Source organism: Chaetodon trifascialis, chromosome 5 (assembly GCF_039877785.1).
Source record: "Chaetodon trifascialis isolate fChaTrf1 chromosome 5, fChaTrf1.hap1, whole genome shotgun sequence".
Taxonomy (NCBI): domain Eukaryota; kingdom Metazoa; phylum Chordata; class Actinopteri; order Chaetodontiformes; family Chaetodontidae; genus Chaetodon; species Chaetodon trifascialis.
In genome coordinates this window covers 30554165-30576734 of record NC_092060.1, presented here as the reverse complement: position 1 = coordinate 30576734, position 22570 = coordinate 30554165, and the positions used below count along the sequence as shown (strand labels likewise).

At 48.1% G+C, this 22570-nt stretch overlaps 2 protein-coding genes across 2 annotated transcripts in view; one reads left to right on the top strand and one right to left on the bottom strand.

The window, feature by feature from the left end:
• canx (calnexin) overlaps positions 1–22570 on the top strand; it is a 283863-nt gene that overhangs the window by 171635 nt on the left and 89658 nt on the right. The window lies entirely within an intron of this gene.
• LOC139331621 (diacylglycerol kinase theta) lies at positions 1999–21271 on the bottom strand. Its single transcript, XM_070963213.1, has 23 exons — positions 20106–21271; positions 16889–16968; positions 16056–16155; positions 14816–14901; positions 14261–14386; positions 13709–13862; positions 13067–13135; positions 12799–12899; positions 12172–12386; positions 11976–12066; positions 11692–11746; positions 11165–11226; positions 10293–10443; positions 10063–10101; positions 9094–9209; positions 8743–8894; positions 8485–8633; positions 8232–8410; positions 7783–7883; positions 7544–7690; positions 7283–7394; positions 6994–7146; positions 1999–6444 (listed from the first exon to the last, which is right to left on the bottom strand). The coding sequence occupies exons 1-23, from the start codon at positions 20329–20331 to the stop codon at positions 6343–6345; spliced, it is 2766 nt and encodes a 921-aa protein (XP_070819314.1). The 5' UTR covers positions 20332–21271; the 3' UTR covers positions 1999–6342.

The following is a 22570-nucleotide window of genomic DNA, read 5'->3' as shown; positions in this document are numbered from 1 at the left end:
ACCTTCCTCTCGATTGCACTCTCCCACCTGGTCTGAGCTTCCTATTGCCTCATGCTTAAGACTTGCAGGTTCTCCTGCCCGCCAGTGCTGCTCTTATCACCTCCGGTATTAGGCGTTGCCTTTCCTTTCTTCTGGTAGTGTTAATGTAGGAAGCTGAGTAAGATCAAAGCCCAGCGAGGCCTCATGTGCTTCCTGTGATGCAGCCTTGCCTCAGCTTGCTGAACCGCTTCCTCTGCCCTCCACTTCCTGCCAGTCTTCTCTTCAAACCCTGCTTTTGCAACCTTTGGATCATTAGAGTCCCTATACTGCATCACTTCTCTGGCTCTTGCCAGCTTGAACTCCTCTTCCAAGGATCTAAAGGGCAGTTATAATTTGTTGTTGTGAGGTGGATGCTGACCCTCCCCTCTAAGATCAGGGTTTCTTAGATAAGGAGGGGCCACAGGATTCTGGGAAAAATACCATGCTGGTACACCCATACTTAAAAACGTCCAAGGTAAGCCAGACCTGTCCCCTGATTTCAGCCAGCTATTCGATTCGGTGTAGGTCAGCTGGATGGATGCTGGCAATAACCTCACCTAAGCGCCTGACAGGCTGTGCCTGTGATGGTCAACAGGAATTTGTCTGACACCTTGCCTTTCCTCAACACCATAACTTTTGACTTAGGTGGTTTAAAACCCCTTTGGGAACAAGTTTCTTGAGCCTCTGCAGGATCCACTGGCAGCCTGGCATTGACGCTGTGGTGACTGTGAGGTCATGAAGGCCCTGATGGGTGGTTGGTATTCAGGAGATTCCATTGTAGGCCCTCTTCACCCTGGTTGAGCTGACTTTGTGATTATGTACATGTCTAGAGAGAACAGTATGATGGGAATAGATCACTTTGTGATGATGCCATTCTCCACCGTCTGCCAGCTTGGTGCGATTCCTCCTGAAGAGGCTCTTACCTTGAAGATGGTGTAGGAGTCAGACATGAGTTCGCTGATCCTTCTGGAGACATGGTGTTTTGTCTGAGTGAGCTGCACCAGTTTGTGTGGAATGGAGTCATAAGCATTTGCCAGGTGGAACCACAGTACTGATAGATTACCCTACTTCTCTCTGGCCTCATGATTAGGTGTGTCACCATACCTGTGTGTTCAAGGCAGTCTGACATTCATGCAATGCCACCCAACTGGACTGATGTGCCGATATAGCTGTTACTTGCCAGGAAGCAACACAGCTGGTTAGAAACAGCACTGAAGATCTGTGCCTTGATTCCCAACAAGAAGATGTTGCAGAACTGGTCTATCTTGCTGCAGTTCTCTTCCTCCTTGATCCACACACCTTCAGCCACTCTCCACAGTCCCAAGATCCCACTCCTTCCACAGGGTACTCGCAGAACCTTCCACAGATGCAGCAGGAGTCTGGGACAGTTCTTGTACACTTTGTATGGAGTTCCACTCAGTCCAGGAACAGAGCTCGTCCCTATGGATGATGAGTTCAGACACGTCAAACTGCACACATGGTTCAGGGGGGCTTATCAGCATGCGACACTCTCCCAACTCTTGCTCTCTCTCTCTTAGGCCATAAAATGGAAATATTGAAGTACAAGTACTTCAAGAATTGCACAGGATTGTGGGATGGACTCAACAGACTCTGTTTTGTTTCATTATGGGATTTACAGCGGAGGGGGCTGTGAGAACTTTGAAATGACAGAGTGCATGTATCACATGAGGGTGTGAATTCACACACAGCTTGAGTCGTCAATAATCTGCTGCTGAAAATGTCCCCAGCAAACGCACTTCCTCATGTTTCTACGCTAAAAGCTGCAGTGAGCAGCTGTTTCAGGAGATGAACTGACATGTTGCGGGCTCTGGTCTTTTCATGGGATTTGTTCATGAGAAAATAGAATAAAGGCAGATTATAGATCCGCACCCTGACCCATAAATCTGAGTTGTGTCTGAGCTCATCAGCACAAAGTTGATGTTGAGGAAAGAGAAATTTGACAGAAACCACAATGTCTTTAGTTCTTAGATGGTCTTTAGTTTATTATGATTTAACACATCAGTTATTTAAACATATCTGTACTATATATTTAGCTTTAGTTGTTACAACATTCATAATAACCTGAACGTGACATCTAACAGCATCTGTAAAACAATTAGTGCAATTTACAATTAAACTTTACAGTTTAAACTAAAAACAAATACAGCTTCTGTCTGCAAAAATATACATATCTATTCAATAAAACTTCAGGTAAAAACTAAAAATATAGTAAAAGCAAAAGAAAAGAGACATCTAGATGACATCTGGAGGCACATTAGCTCAGCACGTTAGAGGTGAACACACCACTGCACCGGCAGAAACACACATTAAACATCAGAGCACCGAGGGTGTCGAAGCGTGTTGATGAGGCACTACGCAGACTTCACCCTGCAGACCGAAGCACCGCCTGGCCTGGTTTCAGACGGGCGGTGCTTAATAACGACAGGTGAGTCAGACGCTATGAGGCACGACGGACGCAGAGAAGCAGAAAAAAAACACGTTAAAGCACATTTTAACATTCAGCGACAAATAAAAGTAGTTTGTGGCATCAAAGAAAAAAACAAGAGAAAAAATACATTTCGGCTTTCCAAACATTTACTGCTTTGGATGCAGGAGGGAATGTGTTCAACTGCTCAAAACGTGCACAAATAAAAAGCGTTTCACTCTAAATTCAAATGGAGTTTCAAAACTGTGAAAAATACCAAATCTGTGTCTACAGTGATGCAGCGGACATACAGAACGTTTCCATCTGATGGAAAACATAAAGTTATGGATTTGCTTTAAAAATCATAAACTAGCTTCAGATTCATTTGTGCATAATTAGAGCATGAAAGCAGCACTCCTTTACACCTTTACTGTTTCCTTTTCCTTTTAAGGAACTACCTTTTACATTTTTGACATTAGTCAAAATGAACCTAATCAGCTGTGACTTGACTCTTCAGTCTGGACTTTCTTTAAGTCGTAAACAGTGAAAATGTCTTCTCTGGACTAAAAAGACGATCCTTCAGCGATGGAACATCAGCAGCAGGACCGTTTGTGCTCTGTTTGGCCTGAAGATGTAACTCTAAGGACGAGGCTGCTGGTTCTTTTACATCATTAACGACAAACTGTGAACTTCATATTCCTGCAAACCACCATTACCAGTTCACTCCAGTTCTTTCAAATTTACTGGCTGAGAAGTGAAACTTCTTGTTGAACCCATCAGTCACACATACTTAAAACTAACACAATTTAAAAAATGATTCACATGATGTTTGCTTAGTGTCTCCTGTGCTTGATTTTCTATGTATGTAAAAGCTCTGTAAACACCATCGGTCCTCCAACGCATCACCAAAAAGGAGTTTTCAGAGATTTAAACGCAGCAGGTTTCAAGTCTCTGTAAGCTGATTTTCACAGAAATGAAGTGAAACCAACGATGGACCAAATAATTCAGAATATTCTGGACAATGAGCAGCAGGAAGGTGAAGTTCACACAGTTTGTTTCAGATGACAGTGACGGCGGACAGACGGACTCTAATGTGGGGACAAAGAGGAGCTAAAGCTGCTGTAATAGGAACACTCAGACCACAGTACTCCACGACGTGATGAAACACTGACAGTCTGTACAGTTCAAGCATCTCACAGCTTCATCCGACTGTCAGTACAGAGTCAACTGTAGAAAACACTTCAGCATGACCACTGATGGAGCTCAGCAGTTTACTCCAGTCCATGAAAATGAACAGTTAATGCCACTGATGAGTTAGCACTCATTCTCAGATCTGTACTCATTCAAAGCCACAAACCTTTACTGTAACCGCTATTCATTCAGTTCATTACATGCAGCCGTCTGCGACGAGTCCACCTGCACTGAAATAACTGCAGGTCCTGCATCAGTCCTCACATAAAATACCTTTAATAAAAGTTACAATACGATTTGAGGCTTTGAATGAAAACACGATCCTTGAATTTAAACACAGAACTACAACATACTGTTACCTTCTAGCACCAAAAAACGTCAAAATAAATCAGTTAATTAGACCTCAAATTTTTAAAAAAAGCTAAATATCACAACTAACGTACAGAGATTCAGTACAGTTGTGGCTACATCAAGAGCTGAGAGCTTCAGCAGAAGATCCTGCATCTGGTCCAGAAACTGTCCTTTACAGAAGACGTTTCTTTACCATCTGCGTCTCTGGGAATGTGGACGAAGTTCATAAAGTCCTCCTCCGTCTGTCTGTCAGTCAGAGGCTGTTTGAGACTGAACTGGCAGCTGAGGCTTTCAGAAGTTTCCTGTCGGGCTTAAAGGCTGAGTTCACTGAAAACTCGCACAAACAATGATGGCAGAAATACTTTGCACCAAAGTCAGTTCGCTTGAAATGAACTGTGATCTTTGGATACACTGACAGCGGCAAAATAAAGTCGCCCAGCCTCTGCTGTTGACCAATAACAGCATTGATGCTGAAAATCAAGTACTAAAATGTAAATCAGCAGGTGTCTGGACTGAGCAATTTAACCCTCAAACTGCTTCCTTCAAATACTTCCTTTGTTTTCACAAGCTAGCTTGACAGCCGTTATCAAGGCTAGCAGTGTAGCTAGCTTTACAGATTCTGGTGCCTGTCCTCACGTTTGTAACTCTTACACTGCATTTCCTTCACAAACGTTTTGTTTTGGCATACGAGCTAGCTAGCTAGCATTCCGATGCTGCTGTGCCCTTCAGCATAAGCTCAGATTAATGTAAAGTACTCAGGAGGCTAACTGCTAACAGACAAGACAGAGAGAGGAAAAGTCAGTCAGACGTCCCAGATGAGGATGTTAGCGTGAACTGAAAACACAGCGTAAAGCTGCAGCACAGGTTCTCATTTTTAAACCATGTGACATCTTCTAACCTAGCGTGTCTGTAGCGTGTCACTTTACTTTCAGCTGTTTTGCAGCTAGTGAATATATGAGCTCTTAATTCTTCAACATGATCAGTCTTCTAAAAAATAATGTTATCTTGACTCGAGTGATCAGTTAAGTAACGACATAAAGTAACATAACTTAACTTATTACGTTATTACGGTAATTTAACAAGCTATTTGTTGCTAATGCAGTCGTTAGCCGTCCAATACTTTCTTTGAGCATTTTTTGATCGTTTGGCTATAAAATAGTTCAGGCTGCTAGTTTTCTTTTTAAATTATGCACAAATATTACTCTTCTTCTTCACACTAGGTTTTCTAACTTTTAGGAAGATTTTCTATAAATCTCGTTTTTGTATGTTAAGCAGCTGAAGTGGTTAAAGTTAATCTGAGTACAAAGCGGATCCAGTAAATGTAGATATAAGATATACTTTCTATCTCGTGCACAGAACTTATGAACATCTTGCACAAACAAATCTTTTTCCAAGTTATTAGAACACGATGATGATTTGTAGGAAAGCAGCTCTGACAGCAGCGTTTCCATCGCCCGCTGTGCTTCAGGCCTCACAGCTAATCTTCAGCTCAGACTGATCTGACTTTACTTTTCAAGCAGTTCTTTGACTCTGGTGAAATTTGCCGCTACAGTGGGTACTGAGGTTTCAGAGAATCAAAGATTTCTTATTTGATTTTTGTGTGTTCGTTAGCGTCACTGCAAAGTGAAGGTTGTCTAAAACCAACATTTCACACACGAGGAAGAAAACCAGTTCAGCATCCAGGAGGTTTGTGGTTTAGACAAACATAACGTGGTTACAGCTTCTTCAAGAAACTGCCCGTCAGACTCTTCAGGAGAGCTTCAGTGTTCAGTTTCTCCATATTCTCCAATGACACTTTGACACACGGAGGCCATAATCACTCTATAGCTGCACATTATTTTTCACAACTAAAGTTATTACAACACATCCACTGACACCGAGTGTACTGCTACTTACTGTACAAATACAGTCACAGAAACTTAACAACTTCTTTTAAATACTTTTTTTCTGTTTAACTCTCAAGCTTATCTGTACTGAGCAAACTTTAATATCAACTCTGTTAATCTATGCAGAAATCTTACTATGACTCTAATAATTACTCGTTACTCTTGTGTTTTAGGTAAAAAAGTCAATTTTAGTTGCTGAATGTTGGCCATGTTTTGGTGAATTCTGTAAGCGTTTGGTCAGCAGGATGGAAATGTGATCCCACCTGGGCCAAACTCAAGGTGGTCCAGGACTTCCTCCCACCATGAGCATGTAAAAGTTAAACCTCACTCAGTCTGCAGTCGATCTGCAGCACATTATCGTGGCTACAAAGCTACATGAGTGAATCACAGCTGGCTGCTGGCACAAAAATGGCTTCCCAGGCGCAACAGGAAGCAGGTAAAAGGCAAGACACTGGTTTCCAGATGGGTCGATCAGTGTCCTCCGTCTCTGGAGGAAGGACTCTCAGAACGTCCGTCCTTCACACCAGCTGAGGATTTCTTCTGCTTCTGCTTGGACTTCCTCAGCATCCGAACCTTAAGGACACAGTAGAGGGACAGACATAAGACACTCTACAGTTATATACACAAGACAGAGACAACAGGTATACACACAATACAAAAAGGTATACACACAACACACAGACAACAGGTATACACATAATACAAACAGGTATACACACAACACACAGGCATACACACAACAGGTATACACACAATACAAACAGGTATACACACAACACACAGGCATACACACAACTGACAGTCAGCAGGTGTACACACAATACACATACAAGAGGTGTACACAACACAAAGGCAACAGGTATACACACAACATACAGACAAGAGATATACACACAACACATAGACAACAGGTACACACACAAATCACAGACAAACCCAGGTGCAAACACAATATACCAACCATCAATAAACTATAGGTAAATACACGATAGATAAATGACACTAAAACACATCCCACACTACAGATAAACTACAGACATTCACACAATATACCAAACTACATGTAAATCACAGGTTTACAAGATGAAGTATGGAAGCCCAACAGGGACAAACAGAGTGAACCTTTGGTCCAGCAGCAGAGATGATGATGTGTCCAGGTGGTTGGATCCACGGTTCTCCGTCCACCTGGACAGGTATGGGTTTGCTCACAGTCAGCCTGATGTAGTTCCCTTGAGCAATACGAATCCCTGACCGCATACCGCTCTGCACCTGGCCCTGTACACACACACACACACACACACACACACACACACACACACACACACACACACACACACGGTTTAAAGCTCTGGAAAGAGGCAGCACATGGCTCGAGGTGAGTCGAGTTGTTGTTTGTTTGGATTAATCTCACCATGTGGACGACCCCGGTGACCCCGACCACCTCCAGCAGGCCGTCATCAATGCTGGGTTTCCCATAGCGACCATCGACCTCTGACCCCCAGAGATCAGCACCAGAACCCCAACTACACACACACACACACACACACACACACACACACACACACACACACACACACACACACACACACACACACACACACACAGGCAGGTAAGTGTCAGGTCGTATGGCCTTCTCTCTGTCAGTAACACCTGTGTGATGTGTGTGAGTTACCTGGGTATGTTAAGGAAGATCAGGCCCTCTATGTTGGGTAACGGGACGTTCTGAGCGTCCACCTGAAGCTGCAGCTCTTTGTGGAGACTCCTGGTGTAACTGATCTTCTGCAGGCCGACCTTCACATACACTCCTTTGTTATGGAACCTGTGGAGGACTCAGTGAATCAGCGGAGCTGACGGTAAACAGCCTGTGAACACCTGTCGGCCCGAAGTGAACTGAAGTGAGTCAACTGTTACCTGCTGGTGAACTTATCCGGTTCATCCTCGCGAGCCTGGTGGAAGTCGAGGCTGAGCTCTGCATCGATGCCAAGACCGAAGTAGTTGTTCATCTGCACAATCTGAGACACAAAGAGGCGATGAACTGTGACAGAAACTGTTGGATTACTGTAAGACCGACGTGTCTGTGATTCATTTCATCAAGAACAGATCAGTGAAATGTGAAGAGACTGCTGAGAAAAACTGACTGAAAGGTAAAAATCATCTAAAATGGATCAGGGACAGAGAGAAAAACACTACAGCTGAGAATGAAGATGAAACAATCCTCAGAAAACAGATTATGTGAAGAACGCTATAAAAACTCTGATGACGGTGCTCTGAAGCTCAGAGAACTTCTGAACATCGGCAGGCCTGTTGGTGAAGTTCTAACAAGGATTAATGGTCCTGACTGTCCTGGACCTGGACCAGACCTTGGGTGGCTCCAGGAAGCCGTTGTCCTTGCCGTCTTCAGTGATGTCCTGGGCGTCCAGCAGGATGGTCCAGCGGTCCATCAGGACCTCGTCTGCCTCATCGACTGAGACCAGGATGTGGTGGGGGTCCTCGCCGCTGTAGCCTGCTCCCCAGCGCAGGATACGAGCCAAGTCGTTACCTGACGAGACAAGACACGCTTCAGTACCTGTTGTGGTTTTAGTAGGTGCTAACACGGAGCAGTGTTGGTCTGACCTGTTCCCAGTGGGACGATGCCGATTGGCGGCTCTCGACAGACCAGTTTGTGCCGGACTGCCTCCAGTACCCCCAGCACCCAGCCCACTGTCCCATCGCCCCCACAGACCAGCACCCGAAACCTGGGAACCTCCCGGAACGTATGGAGGCTGGACCAGAGAAGAAGAACAGGGAACAGGAACATGTCATGTTACAGTGAACAGGACGTCTGCGGTCAGAGTTTACGTCCTGAGGACTGGTTACAGACTTGGCTCTCACCCAGCCAGCGGTCCTCCGTTGGAAATGTCAAAGACCTGATGAGGGTTCAGAAGTTTCCGGAAGCTGTAGAGAAGCTCTCTGCCTTTCAGACCGCCGCTCTTTGGGTTGACGAACACCAGCAGAGGACAGACGTCTTGTCCCAGCTTGTTGTGCTGAGAGAGGACAGCGACAGTCACAGAACAGAAGCTACAAGATCAGATCGACCGTGGTGGACTGCAGCGCGGCAGTTTGACCTCCAGAAATACTAACGATGAGCGGTCAGGCGTCTCCTCTATGCTCACCGACCTTCAGTCTGAAACTCGACTGTGTTTTCAGTGAGTGGCTGAAACATGTGACCTTCAGGTGCCTTACCTCGATCTCTGGGATGACGAGTGAAGTGAGCGTCTTGCTGTTGACGGTCGTGTCTTTAGCCAACATGTAGATCCTCTCTGCTTCAGAGAAACATGAGATCTGCAATGCCGCCGCACCTGGAAGGTAAGTACAGAGCAGTGATTGTGCATCTCTGTTTAAAGGTCAGTTCAGGTGAACATATTCAACATTAGCTAATCACTTATTAGCATGCACATTAGCACATAATGGTTCTGTATTAATGCTAATACTAATGCTAATGCTTTATTACTTTAGAGTCTATATTTACGGTGAAGGTGTCACTGGCTCACTGTGCCCACATTTCTCACTATTTTCAAACCAAACCATCAATCGATTGATGTTTTTCAGGCATTCAAAGCTGGTTGGGAAACACTGAGCTGAAAGACGTCCAGGAGCCATTTTCAGGTCTGTCTGCATCACAGGTCTCAAACTCATTCCACAAAGGGCCGAGTGGCTGAAGGTTTTCTTTCCAACCAAGCAGCCGCACACCAGACTTGACTCACTTCATCAGCTGATCTCAGTCTTCAGACAGCTGACTGGTCTGACTGCGTGCTCTTGATTGGTTGGAGGAAAAACCTGCAGCCCCACGGCCCTTTGTGGAATGAGTTGTAGACGCCTGGTCTACATGTTTGTGTTTACACCTCTGCCCAGCAGGTGGAGCGTTCCTCTTTAAGGAAGCCTGACGTAGACGTGCTTAAGGAGGCCGGTGTGACAGCACCACAGTCACAGTACAAGAACAGGAAACGATGAGCTGCAAAGAACTCTGGGACAAACCTGAACTTTAGATCTACAAGTTGGACATTTATTAGAAACATGCGTCCAAACAAACAGTCGCTGAAAGACTAGAGCTGCTCAGGACAGAAGAAAGACACTTTGGGATTTTTTTGATCTCATCTTCACACATCCCTGAAATCCAACATGTCACACATCCCTAAAAGACAACTGTCTCACCTTGACTGGCGTAGACGTGGCTGATGGTCACCAGGTGACCTGCAGGGACAGAGACACGGTCAGATGAATCAGAAGAAGCAGACAGGAAGTGAAGTGTCTCACACAGCAGGTGAGTAAATGTTCTCAGTTGCTTCACACAACCGACAGCAGTCAAACGGTCCAGCAGCGCAGCAGCAGGCTGCTTCAGTTTGGAATGAGCAGGTAGATTTGGCTCAGGTGCTCTGACTCACTCTTGATGGTCAGGTGTTCCTGGATCAGCTGGACATACTCCTCTTTAGTCAGCAGGGGGGGCAGTCCTCCAATCAGCAGGCTGACCTGCGCCGCTCGCTTCCTGTTCTCCACGATGTAAAAGCGAGTCTGGCTCATCTGCCGCAGAGACACCTGGGAAACCAAACACAGGTGAACTTCACCTTCTCTGTGAAGGAGCAAAGCAAATACGTCATCACACAAAAACCTGGTGAGACCAAAACTTTCAGTCAGGTGGAAAGAATAAATGACTACAGAGAAACATAAATGCTGGGTCAGTTCCACTGAAATGATGAAGATAAAACTCTTTTCAAGAGAGGAGGCTGAGAGGAGGTGCAGGCTGAGAGGAGGTGCAGGCTGAGGGGAGGTGCAGGCTGAGAGGAGACGTAGGCTGAGAGGAGGTGCAGGCTGAGAGGAGGTGCAGGCTGAGGGGAGGTGCAGGCTGAGAGGAGGTGCAGGCTGAGGGGAAGTGCAGGCTGAGAGGAGACGTAGGCTGAGGGGAGGTGCAGGCTGAGGGGAGGTGCAGGCTGAGAGGAGACGTAGGCTGAGAGGAGGTGCAGGCTGAGAGGAGACGTAGGCTGAGAGGAGGTGCAGGCTGAGAGGAGGTGCAGGCTGAGAGGAGACGTAGGCTGAGAGGAGGTGCAGGCTGAGAGGAGGAGCAGGCTGAGAGGAGGTGCAGGCTGAGGGGAGGTGCAGGCTGAGAGGAGGTGCAGGCTGAGGGGAGGTGCAGGCTGAGGGGAGGTGCAGGCTGAGGGGAGGTGCAGGCTGAGGGGAGGAGTGTCTGTCTATGGCTGGATGAGGAGGTCTGAGCCTCACTGTGTACGTTAGTTCACGCAGGAGCTGGATCTCCTCCTACCTTCCTGATCTCCTGCAGCTTGTCCAGAATCTTCTCCTGAGGAGTCAGAGTCTGTCTCTGGACTGGAGGACAAACATGGACAGGACATGACCGTCTGTTAGCTTCATGCTTTGACTGAATGAGTAGCTAAATAACCTCAGTTAGCTTAGCATAGTCAGGTGTTTCCCTCTCGTTATAAACTGAATGAATGTCTGTCAAACACACGTGTGCAGACAGACATGAGACGAATACTTTTACAAAGATTCAGCTTTTAGCTTTTTGGACGTTCTGCTAGCTTGTGATGCCACAGTGACTTCCTGTTTACAAAGCTGACTGCTGTTGAATGGACAGATGTTTCCTAGCTTTAGCAGTCTTTAGCAGCGGAGACGTTTTATTGGTCGCTTTTCTTCTAGGCTGTGATGATGATGATGATGATGATGATGATGATGATGATGATGATGATGATGATGATGATGACAATGACGACGATGATGTTCTGAGGACTCGCTGGTGTGTTTGTGTCCTTCATACCTGGCCTTACTGCTCACCTTGCTTGCTGCTCATGCAGACCTCCAGCAGGCTGAAACTGGACGCGTCTTCCTCCTGAACCAACAAACAGTCATCAACAGGAGCCCCGACAGGCACGATACATTCATTCATTCATTCATTCATTCATTCATTCACTCATTCACTCACTCACTCACTCACTCACTCACTCACTCTCTCACAGCAGGTCACACGACAGGACGACGATGCAGCAGGTTTACACTTTGCTTTCTGTACTTTAAACTGAACTTTAGTCCGAGCTTAAACTCTCTGAGGATAATCTTACCTGTCTGTCGAGCTGACTGAGGACCTCAGTGAGGACTGAAGCCGCTGTGCTGCTCGTAGAGACGGACACGGAGACAAAAGCTGCACCCGACCTGAAACACTCAGCAGGTGAGGACGTGAACAAACTGCAGCGTCTGAGCCAAACAAAGAGACAATTCAGCGGCAGAAGACGAAGGTTTAAGGTTAGAGTGCCTCACCTGGGCCAGCCTGCGTACACCTTGATGACCTCAGCGTCTCGGCGTTTGGCCCTCAGCAGCCAGGCGTCGCCGCCGTCCTTCAGGGAGCTCCTGTTGTCCGGACCGCCGTTACGGTTGAGGATGTCGTCGCTGTGGAGGCGCTGCATGCCGCCAATCTCATGCAGCTCGTAGTCCTGAGGTTCATCAGGGAGGTAGAAGGCCCTCAGCGCCGCCTCCTGCAGGACAACACAGGCACTGCAGTGTGAGGAAAGACCGAGCCACAGGTGACAAAAAGCTGAGTTCAACCCCAGAAATCTGCACCGATCAACAGGCGAGGGCACCGTGTGTCTCCTGACAGGTCGAACCCAGGGCTCACAGAGCTCCACACTGAGATTAAGTAGAGCACACTGTTAATCTGTGGTTTAATCTGACTGCCGTTATTTTCTAACATCTGTTTCTACACGATCAGAAGTCTTTCAAAGCTAATGTGTTTCTACCACAGAAACCTCCGAGCTCTGCAGGGAGAGGGAGCAGCAGTAGTAGTAATGGTAGTAGTAGTAGTAATGGAAGTAGTATCAGTAGTGGTAGTAGTAGTAAAAACAGCAGTATTCTGTGGGACATGTTTCAGGGGCGGGGCTGAGCTCTCACCACCACTTCCTCATTCCTTGTGGCTCGAAGGATGGAGACCAATCGGAAGAAGCCCCGCTTGACTGCATCATCGCCGTCAAACACCTTAAGAAACTGTTTCCCTGTAGGTCACGCACACACACGCACACAAGCACACACACACACACACACACACACACACACACACACACACACACACACACACAGCATCATTGTCGACGTGACAGACGTGATCTTCGTGGAGACGTCGGCGTCGCTGTGTGAACCTGCAGCAGGGCGGTGGACTGACCTGCCTCTGGAGCAGCGGGGGGGCCGTCTCTGGACGCAGCGGCAGACGCGTCGACGTCATCTGAGTTATCTGACACAAACAAAGAGCAGTGAACTCACCTGAAACACCTGACGACGGCTGTGTGTGCGTGTGACTCTGATGTTTGTGTGTTTTAATCTCACTGGATTTTTCTGTTTAATAATGAAAATATGTTTCTTGTCGATTTATCTTCTTAACCTTTTTTAACATCATACATCTCCCAGCCGAAGCTACTGGGAGCTAAGCTAGCTGGTTAGCATGCTAACGTCATGACATTATTGGTCTTAAATTCATATTTTAACAGGAATAAAAGCTCTCACACACACTTTCATTCAAACCACTTAAAGGGGCATTTCACCAAAATCACGGCAGAACTGCTCGTCCACCTGCTGCTGGTGGACTCACTGTCCCCCTTCAGCTGTGGACGGACGCTCTGCAGGCCGAGTGTGGACGTTTGCGTTATTAACATCAGGATATTGTGAAAATGCTCATTTTGCATGTCACAGCTCAAAGAGCGAAGCTGTCAGGAAATGTTTGTGGTTCACACAGTTTGTGTCAGCAGCATCACAAAGGATGTGGTTTGTGTGTGTGTGTGTGCGTGTGTGTGCGTGTGTGTGTGTGTACCCAGGTCATGGCTGTAGCTCTCGGTGATGCGGTAGCAGTGCATCTTGCTGAAGTTTCTGGACTCGAGGCGGACGCAGGACGGATGCAGCAGCATGCAGCGCAGACGTCCCAGAGTGCACTCTGGTGGCACGCTGAGGTAACACGCCGCATGGCTCTGCAGAGAGACGGCGAGGACGAGAGACGTCAAACGACACGCGCAGGACAGAGCTGATCAGCGACCAATGATTTGGACGTGTAGTCTGGTGCTTTGATGCAAACACACCCTGAAACCAGCCAGGATCCTGGAAAACCACCTGAGCAGGTTTGTCAGGTTCGGCAGGCTGTGTGTGTGTGTGTGTGTGTGTGTGTGTGTGTGTGTGTGTGTGTCTGTGTGTGTGTGTGTGTGTCTGTGTGCGTGCATGTGTGTGCACGCCTGCAGCCTCCTCTCAGGGTGTGAAAGCCCAGCGGCCGTCAGGCAGACCGTGTTCAGCCTGTGAGTCAAACTCAGGGGGAAATGGCCCCCTGCTGGTCAGCGTCATCAGGTCGGGGTGACGTGGTTCAGCTGGTTCTTACCGTGATGCCGCACCACTCGCACCTCATCCCCGCCATGACGTCGGATGAGCCGCAGGACCGCCGGCAGACGTCGCACCTGGCGGCTGACGGCAGGTTTCCCTCCCTCCAGTGGTGGTGAAACGTATCCTGCAGCGACAGAAAGTAGATCCTGCGTGAGACTGAACCGTCTCTTTAGATAAAAACGTGTTTGTGAGCTGTTTTTAAAGATTGACGTCTTCAGCAGGAACCAATGAGCATGAAGCAGAGCCACAGACAGGAAGTCAGATTAATGTTCATTTATGTTCTGATTGGATCTGGCTGCTTCCTGTCAGCTCTCCACAGCCAATGAGAGGACAGCCAGCCTAACCCAGTCTGTGAGGCTGCTGGTCTGCTGTCAGTCAACTGGTGCTGAACTGGTTTTCAGTCCGACCTCCATCATCAGCTCACTGACACGCACACACAGACACACACGCAGCATTTCTTTAGTTACAGGTGATTTTTCAGAGACGATCGATCGATCAATCGATCGATCAGTCGACAGCTGCTGCGTGACGTAAAAACTGAAGCCACACTCACCTGCTGCAGAGTGACGTCCAGGTGAGTCCAGCGACAGTCTGCACAGCTGAAGACCGCACAGTCAGCGTGGACGTGCAGCTCACACACTGCAACACACACACACACATTAGTGTCATCCCGGTCACAGCAGCAGCTCGTGTCAGGAATGTGAGGTCAGAGGTCACAGGGTCAGCCACATGTCGGCATTCCATTCCAGATAAAAGCTGACTGATGCAGCTTTGTCAGTGTATTATTATTATTGATCGATCGATCGATTGGTTTCTCTACATATGTCACCGTTGGTTTGCTCTGAGTGTGACTGAATCTGATCTCGTTCAGTTCAAACCTTTCTTTCTTTCTTTCTTTCTTTCTTTCTTTCTTTCTTTCTTTCTTTCTTTCTTTCTTTCTTTCTTTCTTTCTTTCTTTCTGTGACGTTCACTCAGAGTCTGACGGAGTGAATAAAGTCGCTGATGTTTCGTCCCTTCAGGCTGTTTTAGTGAACAGCTGATCAAACGCTCTGCGTCCTGCTGGTCTCTGCACGTCTGGTCCTGGTCCTGGTCCTGGTCCTGGTCCTGGTCCTGGTCTTCACGTGTTCACTGAGGCTGCAGCTCAGCGGCTTGTCTCTGAACATGTTCCCATTCAAATACTTTTGCAAACGACATGCAAAGTGCTCACTTTGACATCAGCCGGCTGCTGTTTCAGAGAAGAGGCTGCAGCAGATCTGAGGCGGCTCTCGGCTTCACCGGCTACCTGATTTCCTTCCTTTTCTATTATTTCAAACTGTCCGACTTTATTCACTCCTGAGATGCTTTAATCTGCTTCAACCCTGCGAATCACTTCGTAACTTTGTCCTGAAAGTCTTTCATAAATAAAGTTGAGCATCATTGTTTCATTGTGAGGTGTGAAAGTTGAATTTAGCCCGTCTTCTGTCTTCTCTCTGTGGTGTTGACCCGCTCTCACATGTGGTTGTGTTTTAACGTTCAGCACAAAGAGCGTCAACCACACATGACCTGAATCCATCACACACACTCAAAACGAGCTTCAGTTCAGCTTCAGTTTCTGCTCCGCTCACAGACCGAGCTGCACTTCTGACCTGAAAACTCTGTTTAATGACTCAAATACATATATTTTATTTAATTATATTATATTATATTTAAACAACAAATGAGGAAAAAAACTTCTGCTGATGAAGGTCATGTGACTCTCATTTGACAGCACACGCTGGTTAAACTGGAGTTACTGGTGGTGAAACTGGTCTGACCTTCGCAGCGCAGCGCCGTGTTTCCCTCCGTTTGCTTCCTGCAGACGCAGCAGAAACGCTTCTTGTGACCCGCCGGACCGAAGCAGTGAGCCACCGGGACCTGCAGGGGGCAGCGACAGGAGGCGTTAACAGAGCCAGGAGGAGGCGTGTGTGCTTGCGTGTGTGCGTGCACACGTAAAAGCCAGTAAATGCATGAAAATACTTGATGCTTCTGTTTTCCAGAGGACGGAGGACACTCAGGACGGAGGACACTCAGGACAGACGAGTAGCAGCTCCGTTTTTAATGCTGTTTATTTTAAATAGCTTTATTCTTCCTTTACAAACTGCACAAAGTGAATCTAGTGGCCCAACAGCAGATCACTGTCAATGACCCCGAACATGACACGTTATGTAACAGCATGTTAACGTCAAGCGCCGGGCGACGGGGCCCGAGCCCGGGGGCCCGGGGGCCCGGGGGCCCGAGCCCGGGGGCCCGGCGCTGAGGCGCTAAACAGACGTTTGTGTTCCAGAACATTCAGGATCACTGCGGTGCACAAACAGACGGCGTCTGATGACCAGATCGAACGTTCACACCTTCATCAGTGAGAAGAAGAACTGTGGGAGGAAGCCAGCGCAGGCTTCTATGAAACAAAGACACGCGAGCCGACAGGGTGACGGAGCGTCAGCCGTCAGCTGGGAGCTCGCGGACATCAGTCCACTCTGCCCTTCACACAGCTGCTCCCTGTCCACCGCTGCTTCATTGATCGCTGCAGCAGTTAGTCAGGCTCAGTGATCAGCGATCAATAAACATCATGTCGATGTGTTTAGAGTCTCAGCAGCTGTCTGTTACTCACCTGCACCAGAGACGGAGACATGCAGGAGCAAGCCGAGCGCAGCGTCTTCAGGCACTTCTCATGACACATGAAGTTACACACTGAGGAGGAGACAGAGGGGACAGAGGAGACAGAGGAGACAGAGGGGACAGAGGAGAGAGAGGGGACAGAGGAGACAGAGGGGACAGAGGGGACAGAGGAGACAGAGGAGAGAGAGGGGACAGAGGAGACAGAGGGGACAGAGGAGAGAGAGGGGACAGAGGAGACAGAGGGGACAGAGGAGAGAGAGGAGACAGAGGAGACAGAGGGGACAGAGGGGACAGAGGAGAGAGAGGAGACAGAGGGGACAGAGGGGACGGAGGAGACAGAGGAGAGAGAGGAGACAGAGGAGACAGAGGGGACAGAGGGGACGGAGGGGACAGAGGAGACAGAGGGGACAGAGGGGACAGAGGAGAGAGAGGAGACAGAGGGGACAGAGGGGACGGAGGAGACAGAGGAGAGAGAGGAGACAGAGGGGACAGAGGAGAGAGAGGGGACAGAGGAGACAGAGGAGAGAGAGGAGACAGAGGGGACAGAGGGGACGGAGGAGAGAGAGGGGACAGAGGAGACAGAGGATAGAGAGAGAGACAGAGAGAGTGGAGAGACAGAGGAGAGAGAGAGGAGACAGAGGGGACAGAGGAGACAGAGGAGAGAGAGAGGAGACAGAGGGGACAGAGGAGACAGAGGAGAGAGAGAGAGAGAGAGAGAGAGAGAGAGAGGAGGCAGAGGGGACGGAGGGGACAGAGGAGAGAGAGGACATAGAGAGCAGTGAGCAAGGCTAATAGCTCATGAGCTAATGTTAGCATGCTTAATGCTAAGCTATCTGCTAGCTAAATGTAACACAAACAAATTAAATATCTGCAACTAACACAAAAAAGTTTGTTCTATTCTTTATTTTTAGTTTTCTGATTATTTAAAAGTTACTTTCATCTAACGTGTCGACAGCTTGTGTGGGACACCGTTCGCCAACTGAAGACATAGCATGATAGCTCATATTAGCAACAGGAGCTAAGCTAATTCATGCTAACATGACCAAGCTAACAGACTTAGCTCCAGTCCATCAGTTCACCGTGCATGCAGAGCAGTCACGCGTTCAGTGTGTGGTCGTACTGATGAGCTGATCAGAGATCAGGCGCTCGCAGAGGAACACCTGTGGTTTTATAAAGAGTCTCGATTCTCAGAAGGAGGAAACTGTGCAGAGGTCAGATGAAACGCTGCGTCCAATAAGCAGGAAGGTGCTGATGTCACGTGAAGGACGTTCACATGAAGCCAAATGTTTCTGCTTCTGAGGAGGCTGAGTGACGGTAAGGTGAGGCTGCACCTCCTCCACCTCCTCCACCTCCACCCTCTGCCTGTAGTTTGTGGTGTTCCTCTCCGTCACACTGTGGGAAACCTCACGTTCACACACGCTGCAGTGAGTTTCAGTCGGCGCCATCACGTCCGCCATGTTTTCCAGCTCCGCTCACGCCTCAGAACGGTGAGTCAGCAAAGCCTCGGTGGAGCTGACCGACGCTCAGAAGGTCACTCACAGCAGCAGCTGGTTTGTTCAACATGCAGACGAGAGGCGTGACCGCGTGATGAGCGCCGCCAAGTGTGTTTGATTCCCTGCTTCCCTTTGTATCTGTGTCTCTGCTGGTCTGACAAAAAAGACCTCTGTGAATTTGTGATGGACATTTTTATACATGTCCATATTTTTAACGATGACCGAATGATTAATCAGTTTTGACTGCTCGTGTTTCAGTCTTACTGCAGTGGTTATTAATACTAATACTGACAGAAATGAAATAAATCCAACATAAACATGTCTGACGGGACTCTGAGACACGAACGTCTCGGTCGACGTGACATCTGCTGCTTTGTGATGATGAGTGTGTCCACAGGCAGATGAAGCACTTTGATGACATCACAGTTTGAGTGACAGCTGAAAGAGGAAGAAAACGTTACGTAATCCAGCCGAGTGTTAATGTTGTTGTTGTTGTTGTTGTTCAGCTGCAGCTTTTAATGCATCTGCAGCTGTTTGTGATGAAGAGGATGATGATGGTCATGTCTCTGCTCGCGGTCACGCAAACACGCAGCCTGTTGCCATGCCAACCAGAGGAAGTAAATCACACTTGACTACAGCTCCAATTGCACAACACTTTACACCTCCTCACACACACACACACACACACACACACACACACACACACACACACACACACACACACACACACACACACACACACACACACACACACCAGTGACTACTGGTGTGTTACTGGGCAGAATGGAGTGTGAGTCTATGTGTGTGTGTGTGTTGTCTTGGATCAGCTCTTCAGTTCATCTGTTGAATTCATGATGAAGTTGGAGCTCAGTGAAAAGGAAAGAAAGAAAGAAAGAAAGAAAGAAAGAAAGAAAGAAAGAAAGAAAGAAAGAAAGAAAGAAAGAAAGAAAGAAGGGGAGAGGAAACAGGGAAAGGAAGTAAAAGAAAGAAAGAAAAGAAAGGTAAGGAAGGAAAGAAGAAAGGAAAGAGAAGGAAAAGAAAGAAGGAGAGGAGAGGAAACATACAGGGAAGAAAAAAGAAATGATGGAAGAGAAAGAGAAGGAAACAGAAAGGAAAATGAAGATGAGGAAAAGAAAGGAAAGAGAGAGGGAAGGAAAGAGGAAGAAAAGAAAGGAAAATGACAAAATGGGAAAGTAAACAAAGGAAAGGAAACAACGGTAAGGAAGGGAAGAAGAAAGGAAACATATGGAAAAAGAAGGAAAGATGACAGGACAGATGATGACGGATGAGGTGAACACCTGGAGGAAAGGTAAGGCTCTCTTCCGGGTGGCTCCTCGTGCTGATGCTGATGTTGATGATGCCCCTCTGGTGTGCACTGACTTTGGCCACAGGGACACACACTCAGGGACACACACTCAGGGACACACACTCAGCATCTGTCCTCTGAACACCCTCAGATCCAGCTGCGTCAGTCCGCAGGTAAAACCTGAACAGCAGCATCACCTGAGCGGAGGGAGGCTCCCAAACACAGCGCGTGCAGGGTCACCTGCAGCTCCAGAGGCGGAGCAGGCTGCAGTGCTCCACTCCCCGCTGGGAGCACCAGTATGTGCACTTATATTGAGCATGACTTCAAGTTTTTACTATGAATAATTGATGTTGTGTGTAAATAATGCACGAGCTGCTCTGGATGTTACCTGTCAGCGTGCGCAGCCTTACCTTCGCACAGGAAGCCGACGAGCCCCCAGATGAAGTCGCTGCAGCTGTGGCAGAAGGTGGGTTTGGTCAGGGTGACTTTCCTGAGGCAGTGGCCCGGTGCGGAGCTCTGGTACTTGGGCCGGAGACCGGGGGACTGCTGCGCCCTCTTCTTCACGGCCAGGGGGCTCGATGTCCGGCAGTCGGCGGCGGCGGGGTCCGCCGGTCTGGCCCGGCCGGAGTCGGCCATGTCCTCCTACCCGACCACACAAACTCACCGACAGGAGGGCGACAGCACGGGGTTCGACCGAGTTCACTTCTGATACACAAAAGCCCGGATCTCTAGAAAATATTACACCCCCAATGGCGAGACATCCCACCGGGCCGGACACAGCGGCGCAGCCCGGCGAAAGGGCGCCGTGCTCGGTCTGTGTTCCGGAGCTTGCCCCGCCTCACAGGCTAATGATCCAGGTCCAGAAATACACAATAGGCAGCAAGATCACGACTTCGTGATTGAAACAAGATCAGTTTTCTGGTAAATGTGAAGTCGCTACTCGCCGGTGAAAAGTCATTCCACCGGCTGAACCCAGCGGTGCCACCCAGCGGCGCTGCCCGGAGAGAGGGCGCTGAGACCGGCGTGTTTCCCGAAGCTTCCCGTCTCACAGGCCAGCTGAATATCAAACCGTTGAAATACTGATCGTGTATCCACCTTCCTTAAACATGGAGTCTCAACGAGGCGGTAATGCTCGCTTTTCAACCTTTTCGACGTCGTCTTGTCACGCCGGAGAGATCGTCCACCACGCCGAGATCAGAGTCCCTCCGCCCGGAGACAGCGGTGCCACCCAGCGGCGCTGCTCGCAGGAGAGGGCGCCGTGCTCGCTGGGATTTCCGGAGCTCCCGCGCGCGAAGCTCGATGAATAAGAGATGAAATGTGGAGCCGGTGAAGCGGGATGCTGAGCGGCAGTTTGAAGTCCCTCAGATGGATGAGTGCCGTGTTTTCAGTCCCAGCGTTCAGCAGCAGACTCAGTGTGTCTGCAGCCGAGAGCCAGCAGCTCCACACCCGGGACCAAGACACCGCACACCGCGTGGAAAAACGTCTGAAAGCCGCCGCAGGCTTGGAGGTAAACGTTACTCAACAAGTGCGAGGCGAGCCGGAGGGGACGCTTTCATTTCGGGTTTCTTCTTCCTTCTCCGAGGCTGATTCTTCTTCCGCGTCACAGTCTCCAGCATTGATTTACTCCTCCTCCTCCCTTCATCCCGTTTCCTCGTCTCCTTCGCTTCTGTCCTTCCCTCCTTTCCTCTCATCACTGAGGATTTTCTTATTGTGTCACGAATGATGGTCTCTCTCCTTTCCTTCCTCTTTTTGTTTGTTTCCTTCCTCTCTTTAGTTTCCTCCTTCCTCAGCTGTGATGTTTGGAGTCTCTTCATCTTCTGGACCCACAGACCTTTGCTCCAATGGTGGACAGCTTGGCTTGTCTTCAGGTGTCTTCTCGCTGCAGGCTGAGACACAAACTGTGATTGACAGCTCAGACTCTGACACGTGGATTGTTTTTAAGAAGGATCTGTAATATTTATAAAAAAAAAAGTCTTTAAGTCCATTAGTTTCATTCTGGACCTTCATCTTCAAAGATGAGATATTCCTTCATTTGTCCCGCAGTGGGGAAATTTCCAAAAATCATTACGTTCACCGTCTTCCATCACAAGCTTCAGCCCACACAAACAGCTACACCTGGCAATTGTCATCATAAGATAAGATAAGATAAGATAAGATAATGCTTAATGTCACATTAAGCATTATCTTATACCCCCCCCCCCCCCCCCCCCCCCCGACACATTAACGTCACATTCATGCACGTCTTTGTACTGTTGGCACATGTTCTTCATACTGTGAACAAGAGTTGTTTTTTTGGCACATTTCATCCTTTTTAAAAACACCGTTCAGCTTATTTCACTTTAAATCATCGACTTTCACATACTTTCATTATAAATGTCTATTTTCTGACTGTGCAGGACTTGTTTTTCTTTTTTTACTTTGTTCTTTGATGAGAAAACCCAGAAAACCAGAGTTCTCCATGTGTGACTTGTAGCTGCTGGGCTTGACCACTAGATGTCAGTGTGAGACAGTGTCAGGCTGAACAGAGCGCAGGAAGCTGCCGACGTGCCTCTGAGCACTGCAGAGCTGAGGAGCTGCAGAGGAGCAGACGACTCTGAACATCACCGGACTGAAACATCATTTTCTGAATTCTGTATTAAAGGTAATAATCTGTGTACTCTTACTCTCTGGAACATGAAGTACTTCATTTTACTGCACTTTCCTGTCAGATGACTCCACACTGTGTTAACTCACCTGCTGCTGAAACATTAGTTTTAAGTCTGTTTGCTCAGAGGTTTAAAGTTGTTGGCCACCTTTAATTCTGGCTTTTCAGTTATATTTCATCATCATCATCATCATCATCATCATCATCATCATCATCATCATCTCTGGAGGG